The sequence below is a fragment of the Alligator sinensis genome, unplaced genomic scaffold, assembly GCF_000455745.1.
Source record: "Alligator sinensis unplaced genomic scaffold, ASM45574v1 scaffold103_1, whole genome shotgun sequence".
NCBI classification, from domain to species: Eukaryota; Metazoa; Chordata; order Crocodylia; family Alligatoridae; genus Alligator; species Alligator sinensis.
The window spans coordinates 177,000-188,841 of NW_005842226.1; the positions used below are offsets into that span (position 1 = coordinate 177,000).

Genomic DNA, 11,842 nt, shown 5'->3' on the forward strand with positions numbered 1-11,842 from the left:
TTGCCATGATGGGGATAGTCAGCCTTTTCCACATATGACCATTGACAGATTCCCCAAGCAAGGGCAGTGACTGGTTCCTTGGTCTGCAACAAGGTGAATACTGGCAACTGTGCACAAAATGAAATGTTCCAACAGTGACATACAAAGCTCTAGATGCAGCACAGGCTGACAGCACAGATCATTTGCAGTCATGAGGAGGGGATTAAAAAAACACCCCAAAAAACAAAACACCCAAAGATGGGGGGGGGGGGGGGAAATGCAAATGACCTTTTCAAATAATAATGATGATGATGATAATGATAATAATGAAGAGACCAAGAGAAGAGATGATCCAGACAGCATGACAGCCACTTGCTGTTTAAGGCCATTGATTTCCTGTGGGATAGTTGGGCACTGTGGGATACTCTGGCAGGCTGTTTCCAGAAAAATTATTGTACTGAGCTTCCCTGCTCGGGGGGTCCTTCCAAGCGCCACTGTTCCACTCATCCTGGGCTTTCTGAAAGCTTCCACCACCTCCTCGGTAGATTTTATGCACCTAAGGGATAATCAACAAGGCAAAGGAGAATTAGCAGAAGGCATCCAGCTTCCCTTCTGACAGTTGTCTCAGTCACTTTGTTAATGCCTAAAATCAACGTGTCACATCTAGCACTGACCCACATATCTGACAGTAAGAATCCACAGTTTAAACAGCAGAAACAAGACCACACAAAGACACTAAAAAGAATATTGCAACAAAGGGCAGAGAAGCAGTAAGTTAAGATCTACACGTGGTATTCTTACTCAGTGCAGCCTCCAGACTAACTCAGGCTGGGGCATTACACAGGAATCATTTAAATAACAAGGCATTCGAACTAGGTCAGGCTACCTATAATTCAGTAATATTGAAACTGCTGCTTGGGCAAAACTGAGCCCAACAAGACTAGGGCGCATCACAGGAGAGCTATCTAGGTTGGTGTGCACAGGTGTGGGAAGGAACATGACTGAGAAATCACTCTGCCATAATGCCAGTTAGTGTGCGAGGGGAGCAGCATTAGCCACGACCTCCAAGAGAGCTGTATGCTTCCATACGCCAGAAGTAAGCCAAAGTATTGTGTTTGACGAGACAGCTCTAGACTCTAAAACCGACCTCTCCCTCTAGTTTTTTACTCTCACAAAGCTCAGAATAATTCTACAGCAGGCTCTGCGGTGGTATTACTTATGACAGTCTCCCTCCATCTGTTTCTTTATGGGGTAAACTTTTAAGGACAAAAATACTTCCATGGACTGCCTTCCTTCCCATCACTCCAACGCTTCAAGTGTATGAATCTCAAGAGCTGTCGTTTCTGGAATTTGTGACTGCCCATAAAAAAAATAAAAATAAAAATCCTAGCTGCATCTAGCTATATGTAATTGTATGGGACAGAGGGAACTTCCAGTCTTTGCCCTTTACCTGGATTCATTCTCTAATGAACACAGGCAGCATCTCAACTGACTATACTTGGGCAACTTTAAAGGGAGAGGGTTAGTTCTTACGAGGCCGTTCAACTGATGATTCATTTTGTTGAGCAAGGAATTGAAGTGGCAATTTTAGGGATTCCTTTGGTCAACTATAGCCTGAAAATGCAGGGACTGGACTCTGTGGACCAAGAGGCCCTTTCTAGATCCAAAGCACAAACAGATGCTTCAAGGCAGAAAGGAACCAAAAGCACCTACCTTTAGGAGACAGAAGAACATTGCAACCGCACACATTGTAAACATGATGGCAGGAAACAGCATGAACACAGCAGCTGCAACGTTGGTACTGAAAAAAGTAGCTGCTGCTAACCATCCGCTGGAAAAAAGTGAAAAGGAGAGGGCATTACTGCAGTGTCTGTTTTCAGGCACACAATTGTTACCAAGGAGACTATTCAATCCCACCCTAAAAATGTGCGAGAGAACAATGAGAACAGCAGCCAGAACCAGATGCAGCACAGAGCGATGCTTCCCCAGCACTTTGCTGTTAGCAGACTTCAACCCTGAGCCATCATATCCCCTGCTCTGCTATTTCAAGGCCACTAAAGCTGACCCGTGACACAGCAGGGCCTTAAGGTGTAAACATCGATCCATAAGGGAACCAAATTTATTTTTACTTGTGCAAAGGTAACAGTCTAGTGGAATGAAGCTGGGGCTCAGAATTGGGACCTTCCGAGTCCTACAACTTTGCATCTTTAAAATGATGCTGCTACTATATGCTAGGCTTCAAAAAGCATTGTGGAGATTAGCGTTAAGAAAGAGTCGCAGTATCAAGTGCTGGGTTTCAGTATTATACTAGACTTTCTTCTATTATTTTACAATGGTATTTTCATTCAATTCCTTCATCAGGACTCTAGAGATGGAGGGTTAAATGACCAACTCATTGGGCCTTAAACAGGAAAAGGCTCATTCAATTACCCTCCCCTTATTTAAGGATGACCCTCCTGATTCTTGCCCCGTGGAAGTGAAGTGGCACATGCTGTGTGTACCTGGGGAGGATGTTAAGAAAGGATAATGTGACTTGGTCTCAGCACTTATGCTTCTCAGTGGTTGGGTGTGGAATTGCATTGCAAGTTCAGTATTAGGTGTTTGTTTGCTACGGCACAGCCATATGGAAGGAAAAATAGGCATTTGTGGAGGGCATGCACCCCTGAAAGTACCAAAAGGTGAAGATCATGACTGCATATCATCTTCAGTCTTTACCTGGGGAAGGTCAAAGGAGCTCAGATTACATCCTGGGCCAGACTAGGACCCTTTAATTTTCCAATCTCCTTTCCTACCCCTCACCCCATCTCTCACAATCTCCATCCCCCTAAACATTAAATGGCATTTAACACATGAAAATGCAAGACAGGCTAAATATTCAGGACAGAATCTCTGCAACAAATACCCTGTACAAGACAGACAGACCAAGTGCTCAACAAGAGACCCTGGGAGCATTCCACTTACCACGCTCCCCATCTAGAGATACCAATCGCTTGTATGAAGGTGAGAATAAACTGGGCGCCAAAGATGAAGAAAAAGGCCATAAAATTAAAGGAGCTGTCGGACCTGTGAAGTGAAGGAGAAAGTTATGAGAAACACATGAGCTTTATCACCTTGTACTGTCCCAGGCTATGCTGTTTGTGACCCCTGCCATGCAAGCACGGACTATTGTGGTCATCAGATCCCTGTATGATTCTGCACTTTGAGGACCACCCCTCCAGTGATGACAGCACATGAATCTGTGTAATCTTAATCCCTCCTAGTAAACCTGGGTCTTGCAGTTGATCTGACAGTAATTATACTTATGACGGCATGCCGAGAGGTGTGGCTTACCACTAATAACCTGCAGCCTCACATGGAAGAAAAAGCACTTGCACCATTAACTGAATGTCTGAATTCAGTGCTGCCCAATCCTGGGTGTAAGCACAAGACCATGACAACACATGGGCATAAGCACAGGCTACCAGAAAGATGATGATTGCATCTATTGTGATTACACACAGAATGAGAAGCCCAGCTGGGAATGCCTCAGTGGCTGTTTGTCGTCATTTTACGTACCTGTGGTTAAGAAGATGAACTACGATAATCTGACCCTAGGATGGATTAGGAAGAAAAATAGCTCTGGCATCCACGTAAGAAGAACATTTGGGCCCCCTGAGCTGGGTGGAAGATTGCCTGGGGAGGGTGCGTGTGCAACGTGCAGTATAAATATACTTCCAAGGGAGGCCAGCAGCTCTCAGAACTAGATGTGCTCAAGGCCTCTGAGCTGATCTATCAGAGATCTGACCCAAACAAAATGTCACATTAGCAGAGCCTCTACCATCAAATATGTACTTTCTTCTAACAACACCTCCCCTAATTATCCATCCTTTGGCAGGGGACACTTTCACTGCAAGCCTAGCTAAGCTCTGAGCCCTCTCATATCTTGGGGGGGCTATTACTTTTAACTGTGCAAATGAATGTCATCACATTCATTTAAATACAGAAGCTGGGAGGGTTTATGACCTATGGAAAGACTTATGAAGGGAACTCAATAGAAAGAACCAAGACAGAGGCAGACAGGTGCAATGGGGAATTTATAATAGGGCCAGTGTCAGATTCCCAACTCCCACTGAAAGCAAATGGAAGTTAGGGGCCATGGGGAATTGTATGCTCAAACATCTTGGGTGCCTAAGTACTTCTTGCAAATCAGGCCTCTGGCAGCTGAAGCAGAAGACTGGGAGTCAGGAAAATGGTTCTTGACTTGCTAAATGTCACAGATATTCTGGCTGATTGAGTAACCTGGAAGCTCTTAGGATGGATTCTCACTTGCAGTGCACTTTATGCAGTCATTTACACCTGTGCCATGTGGGTGTAAATAGAGGATAAATGATTATACAAGGTAGATTCATAGATGTAGGGTCAGAAGGGACCTTGTAGATCTTCTAGTCTGACCCCCTGCCCTGGGCAGGAGAGAAAGCTGGGCTCAAATGACCCCAGCTAGTTAAACGGCAAGCCTTCTCTTAAAGACCCCCAGGGTAGGAGCCAGCACCACTTCCCTTGGAAGTTGGTTCCAGATCCCAGCTGCCCTGACTGTGAAGTAGTGCCTTCTAATGTCTAGTCTGAACCTACTCTCTAACAATTTATGGCCATTATTCCTTGTTACTCCAGGAGGCACTTGGGGGAACAAGGTCTCTCCCAATCCCCACTAGCAAGTATTGAATCCCATCCTATTTTCATTTGCCCACACCTGTAACCTGTCCAGGTCCTGCTGTAATCTGTCCTTTCCTTCTAGCGTGCCCACCTCACCCCAAACCTTGGTGTCATCTGCAAATTTAAACAGGGTGCTTTTCACCCCATTGTCCAAGTCGCTAATAAAGAAAATGAACAGTGCGGGCCCAAGGACCGAGTCCTGGAGGACTCCACTGCCTACTTCCCTCGAGGTCGAATACAACCCGTCCACCACCACTCTGAGCACGACCCCTCAGCCAATTTGCGACCCATCTGACTGTGTAGGCATCAATGTCACAGTCGCCTAGCTTTTTAATGAGAATGGGGTCGGAGACAGTGTCAAAGGCCTTGCTGAAGTCCAGAAAGACTAAATCCACCGCAACACCTGCATCCAATGATTTTGTGACCTGATCGTAGAAGGCAATCAGGTTGGTCTGACAGGACCTGCCCCTAATGAAACCATGCTGGTTGCCCTTGAGCGTTCAGACCTGGCTGACTGCTCCTCCCAGCAGAAGGCAGAGGTCAATGAAGGATCTTGCCCTGATATCCAGTTACCCCAGAGATGTGAAGTAGATTTGGTGACCTACGATTCTTTCAGACATTCAGATCACGGCACATCTATTGCAATAGAAATGATTATTCATTCCAGTACCTAGATTAGCAAAAGGATGATGTCTGAGACTGGACCTTGAGCAACTGGGAACGTGGAAGGATGAAGGAGTCTTCACTTGAGGGGAGGCGGGAGGAAAGCAGCTAGAGGACGTAAGAGGTGGAATTCGGATCCAGCCTTTCACTACAAGTTTGCAACACCTCTGCTGCCCTGCCAAGGCTCCGATTTAATTCAGCTCTGGAAGTGGACATGTGATGAATGCTTTCTGGAAACATCTACCAAGTACATGATTTTAACAACCATGGCTTTAACTTTCTGGGATATGTATGACAAGGAGGCTTGACTTACCTTCCCTCAAGTCAGAGTGGCTGGAATCAGTGGCCGTTTATAGACGTGCTCCAGGAGTTGGTGGGGGGAGTGGGGGAGGGTGCTTTAATGAGAGCAGCTCTGAGAGCCGCTCTAATTAAAGTGCCTGAAGCATCACATGCATCAGCATCCCCATGCTGAAAAATGGCAGCAGGGGTGCTTCAACTAAAGCTTGTTGAATGAGCTTTAGTTAAATCGACTTGCTGCCATTTTTCAGCACAGGGACGCAGAAACATGTGACACAGGAGTCTGCTGGAGCTCAGCAATTGCCACGCTCCAGCAGACTCGATTAAATCGCTGTAATTACAGCACATTGGAGCAGCCTCGCTGCATGTGTATAGGCGCCCAATCTGGCTATGCTACTCCTTTCCAATAATGGATTTCCTCTAATGCCCCTTATTTTAAGTCTGCCCCACAACTAAATGTGACACTAATTGCTTTGTGGTTCATTGGTCTCTCCCTAGGGTCTTGATTACATTCAGAAGTTTGTATATAGGGTACCCGCAGGGGCCTTCCAGCATTCAGTTGCACAAACACATACAAGCAGCATTAAAAAAAATAACTAGGAACTGTCTCCAAGAAGCCCAGAGGAAGACAGTGCGGAGGAGTAATTTTTCCCAGACTCTGGAATGGAAAATGCTCTTTGAACAGAGTTCTGCTACTGACTTGGAATCCCCAGAGGCTCCTGAATTAGGAAAGGGGAAGAAAAACCCAGCACGATACAGCAAAGATTCTCAGATTTCATTTAGTTTAAAAAAAACCTAAAAACAAACCAAATAACCTCAGATGAGTCCAATTCCTTCACTTCCTGTTAAAAATTCTCCTCTCTTGCCTCCTACAATTTAAATTACTTATTGGCTAACATTTTAGTTATTTCCATTGTTAACAGTCACATTATGTTAGTGTTCAAAGCAAGCACCTGAGTATAGATTCAGGACAACACTTGAAATATGCTTAAAATTAAGCACTTGTCTATACTCTTTCTTGATCTTGGGCCCTAAGTGTCCATGTCGACTCCATTCAGTTGCTTCTACTTTTTAAGAATTACCATATTTTCTTGCATGCAACATACCCTGGAATAAGACATGCATTTTGTTTTTGAAAGGCACTATGAAGGAAAAAAAAAGATCTTTCCTTGTTGTAGATCTGGGGTGGGCAATTATTTCGGGCAGAGGGTCACTTACTGAGTTTTGGCAAGCCATCGAGGGCCACATGACAGGCAGCCAGGGGCAGATAAATATTCATTTTCTAAACTTTTTAGGGGTCCCGCGGGCTGGACAGACTGACCTGGCAGGCTGCATCCAGCCTGTGGGCCACATTTTGTCCACCCCTGTTGCAGATGAAGAGCCACAGCTATGGAGTGAAGTCTCCTCATTGCTCTACACCTTGTGAACTGGGTGCAGACTTTACTCTCACCCAGCCAAAGCTTAAGCAGTAAAAGCTGCTATTGCCATATTTCTTCACATATGATGTCCAATATCCAACTGCTGGTTTGGGGAGGGGAAAGTGCATGTTGGGTGCCAGAAAATAAGGAAAGTCTCTCACGAGGGACAAGATGATCATTCAAAAAATAAATTAAAAAAAAAAAATCTGAAAGTACTTTGGTGTTGGGAGGGTAGCAGAGTGCAGGCAGTCTACAGAAGAGGGGTGCTGGGTGCCTGGGTTCTGGTGTCAACTTTGAAAGCAACTCACCATGCGAGATTGGGCAAGTTGGTTCCCTCCATTTTGCATAGAGGAAATCAAGAGCCCCTGGGAGAGAGGTTGTGAGGCACTGGACATTAATACTTTCAAAATGCTTTGCAAATCCCATTAGGTGCTACAGAAATGCAAGGCATGATTAATTTTTAAACCAAATTAATAATGTAGGAGGAGTTTAAATATTTGTGCAGCTGGAGAAGGGCTTGAGTCTACTGAGCTGCTTTTAGTTAAAAATAAGAGCAGCTATATGCTGCATTAGAGCTGGAAATGGGAATTTTTAGCAACTTGTCACCAACAGTCTTCCAGGAAAGAACTGGGAGCCATAGATTTCCAACAAGCTTTTAAGAGAATGGCTCCCTTAATGTTAGAGGGATGTAGATGTGTAACTAGCCCCATCGTAGGAAAATTATTTTTTCAAAGTGAAAATAAATGGTTATTTTGATGTGAATATTAAGCTCTCAGAAGGGTGAAACTAATTGGCGCTGCTGGTGACATCAGAAAAGACAAATCAGTCATCAGCAATTCAAATGCTTGTCTCAAGCCATGCCCCTGATACATGAGCCCCGATTTGAAGCAACTCTCCACAAGAGGTCGTTCAGTCTCCATGATCTTTTCGACCCTGATCTGTCTGTGAACGAGAATGCAGCTTGCGTGTCATGTGGTGGTTTTTGTGGGAATGGAGAAGTCTCAATATTCATTTCATTCTTTACTCTGCCTGAACGTTTGCGGTCTGTACCCTTCCTTAACCAAGCCCTGCCCTTTGTCTCTCTTGTGTTTTCATGCTGTAAGCCAGTGGTATTCAACCTTTTTTTCATTTGCAGATCCCTAAACACTTTTGAATGGAGGCGAGAACCCCTTTGAATTTTAAGTGTGGGTATTTACATATTTTTGATTGATCATAGTCATCTTTCGCAGACCCCTTGGACATAATCTATGGACCCCCAGGGGCCAATAGACCACAGATTGAAAACCACTGCTGTAAACAATGCGAGGCACAGACCATCTCTTACTCAATATCTATACAGCACTTACTACAATGGGGTTCCTGTTAGCTGCTACTGTAGAACAAAACAGGTAGGTCAAACAGGCATTGAATGCTAGCAATGCTCCACCACTCTCAGCATGGCTGGATTCAAACTGTACACTCATAGGTGGGAAGGCCTTCATCCTAAGTTGCCGCAAACTAGTCAGACACTTTTAACCAAACGTTTTTGTACCTTAACACTCCATATCTCTTCTCACAGCCCTTACTCTTTGCCCCAGGAGACAGATCCCCTTGTGGTCACTGAATTCCTGATAAAATATATGCTGAAAGAGCCACGCAGAAAAAGAAGAACCACTTACCGAAAGGCTTTGTATACGGGTCGGAACCAGCATATGTAACTGCAAGGGCTGAAGAGAACAAGCCAAAGGATGGCCAAGCCAAAGTTGACAGGATAACCACCAGCAAGCCACCATGCCAGGCAGGCAATAAGATTCACCAATAGCGTGATGCAGTAAACTGTGAAGAGAGAACAGAGAGTGTAGGCAGTGCTGTTTGTTGGCTTCAGAGAAAGACTGAAAGATTGTCCCCGACTAAACCATCCTAGCCAATTGTCTGTTTAATCTGCTCTTGAAAATTTCCACGGATAGAGATTCCACAGCTTCTCAGGGCAGCTTGTTCCAATGCTTGACCACCCTCAGGGTCAGAAAGTCCCTCCTGAACTCCAGCCTAAATTTCCCCTGCTGCAGCTTGAAGCCATTGCTCCTAGTCCTGTCCCCTAGGGCCACAGAGGAAAGCCTGTCTCCATCATCTCTGTAATTGCCCTTGAGGTATCTGAAGGCTTATCAAGTCTCTCCCCTCCACCCTCAGTCTTCCATTCTCCAGATTAAATGAAACCTAGCTCTCTCAACCTTCACTCTTAAGCCTTGCTTCCCAGGCCCCTAATCATTTTTGTTGGACTCTTTCTAACCTATCCACATCCTTTTGAAGTGCAAGGCCCAAAACTAAGCACAGTACTCTGGGTGAGGCTTTGCTAGTGCTGAATAGCGTGGACAAATCACTTCCTGTGATCTGTAAGTGATGCTCCTTTTAATACAGCCAAGGATGCTGTTGACTTTTTTCTTTGCAATACGAGCACACTGTTGGCTCATGTTCAGTTTATGATCTACCCCCAGGCCCTTCTCTGCAGTACTGCAGCCTAGCCAATCATTCCCCAGTCTACATGTGTGCATGCAATTATTCCATTCCAAGTGTAGGACTTCGCACTCATCCTTGTTGAATCTCATCTCATGACAGTTTGGATCCATGCCCTGCCCTTTTAGTGCATCTGTGACTGTCCAACTTTGTGTCATTGCTCCATTTGCTGAGGTTGCACTCAATCCCATCATCCAAATCATTAATGATGGTGTTGAACCATATCAGACCCCGGACAGACCCCTGACGAACCCTGTTTGATACCTCCTCCCAACTAGATATTGAGCCATTGAGGATTACTGACCACAAAGAGCAGTTTATTCTTCCAGGTTATAGACAAAGGGACACGCGGGTTATGTCATGTCAGCTTCCCAGTGGGCCTGATACTAGTAGAAAGATCAAGAAACTCATGTGGGGACACATCACTGGAAAGAGTAATACAACTGATAAGCAAAGGGAGCAGGGAGCAACTGAAGATCAGGTCTGGCTGACTACCGGTACAAATGAAAAGCCTAATTCTTAGTTATACAAAAACCCCTTTGATACCAGTGATGTACAATGGCCTTTGAAAGCCTGGAAATACCCTTGTGAAGAGAAGACCCAAAGCAACTACCCTGGCTAACAGACATAGCAGGGCGTCTCTGCTGGGCCTGTTCCCAGTACAAAAGTAAGGGTGGCTATTGTCTGATGAGAAGCAGACATGGTTATTATCTGCTTCTCAAAACCCAAGGGAAGCAGTGTTGAAATTACTGCACTCCTGAGGCTACTCTAATACAAACCCCAAACGAGCCCAGAAAAAGGAAGCACCGGGCACTGACAGAAGTGACATTTGTCATGTGATCAGCCCCTGAAAGTGCTCTACAGCTGTGCCCTGTCAGAAGTGCATGGCTGCAGAGCACTTTAAAAGTGGCCAATCGCTCAATGAAATTAGCCCCCATCTAATGAGGGCTGAGATGAAGGCACTCCAAAGCAGAGTGCCTTCATTAACTCCTGTCAACCTCTGTGTGCAATCTGGGCTGGGCTGATACAGCCCAGCCCTGTCCCTGGCACCGTTTGCATGATGGGAGGGGGCAAGAGGGAAGGAAGGGAGCTCTGGGCTGGGGTTTGCCCAGACTGAGCTGCACCCGGAGGGGTGGAGTGGAGCCCCACCTTACACCTCTCTTCAGCGCCCTTTCCTTCCAGCTGAGGTTGGGCAAACCCCAGCCCGGATCTCCCTCCCACTTCCCATGCAGCAGACAGCACCAGAGCTGGGGGGAGCGGGGTGGAAGCTAGGACGGCTAGCTTTTCTCTGCTGGATTGTTTCCAAAATGGAGCTCAATCCCCCGCACCAAACAGCAAATGTCTATTGGTTTGAGGGGGCGGGAGGGAAGTGACTTTAACTCATGGTTCTTTCTGTGAAGTGCCATGAGTTAGAGTGGGGGAGCTGCATGCTGTCAGTGCCCACTGAGGTGAATTAAAAGCCACTTGTGGGCCCATTCTTGCCCCTTGGGCAGGAATAGAACAAATAGCACTGAAGTGCTAACATCACTTTAAGCAAAGTTGCTACCCCTCTACATATGAACAAAGATTACTGCTGAGGATAACGCATGCACACTAGGAGGTTCTACACTCTGCAGCTTCTGTATGCTGAGCTCATTCCCTGAGACTTTAGAAATAGAGTGGCAGCACTGAAAAAGAGAGTTAATGTTACATCTCAACAAAAAAATGGCCTCACAAGTTTGGCCAAACATACGCAGTAACCTGCCTTCATCCACCTACCTACCTGCCTGTCCCTCTGGCCACTTGGGGATATTGAGCAATTAAGAAGTTACACGCTGACACACCACACTAGGAAGATAAACAGTTGGGCCTTTTTTAGATGTGTTTTATTCCAACTGCTTATACGTTTAATGGTTGGGTCCGCTTTATTTTAACAAACTCTCTCTCTTTCAATTGCACAGATTTTGCTCCCAAAGCATTTGTTAACAGCTAAAAGGTTAAGAACAACTTTGCTTTAAATGCTCTGGCTCGTAGAGGCCTTAAGATTTAGAAAGGAAAAAAAAGAATCATGTAAATTAATCAGGTAGAATGGGTTAAAACTGTTAACTTGAGATTTTGGAATATTTAGCTTGAGAACTCATGTGGGATATTAAAACAAGCCAATAAAAATGTATTGAACTAACAGTGTCTATAAAGTTGTAAAGCAGAACAAAAGAGTTCATTACATGGCTTCTATAGGAGTTTGTTCTCCGTAGATTCATAGATGTTAGGGTCGGAAGGGACCTCAATAGATCATCGAGTCCGACCCCCTGCATAAGCAGGAAAGA

General features: G+C 45.3%; 1 protein-coding gene across 2 annotated transcripts in view; it reads right to left on the reverse strand.

Annotated features, from left to right (window-relative positions):
- Positions 1 to 6: 6 nt before the first annotated feature.
- Positions 7 to 11,842, reverse strand: part of SCAMP4 (secretory carrier membrane protein 4) — a 27,363-nt gene continuing 15,527 nt past the window's right edge. For both annotated transcript variants that reach the window (XM_006027166.2, XM_025208329.1), the window contains exons 4-7: positions 8,705 to 8,861; positions 2,941 to 3,042; positions 1,693 to 1,810; positions 7 to 535 (exon numbers count right to left, since the gene is read on the reverse strand). In XM_006027166.2, coding sequence (XP_006027228.1) covers positions 359 to 535; positions 1,693 to 1,810; positions 2,941 to 3,042; positions 8,705 to 8,861 — 554 coding nt within the window. In that variant the 3' untranslated portion in view covers positions 7 to 358. The remainder of the gene's footprint in view (positions 536 to 1,692; positions 1,811 to 2,940; positions 3,043 to 8,704; positions 8,862 to 11,842) is intronic.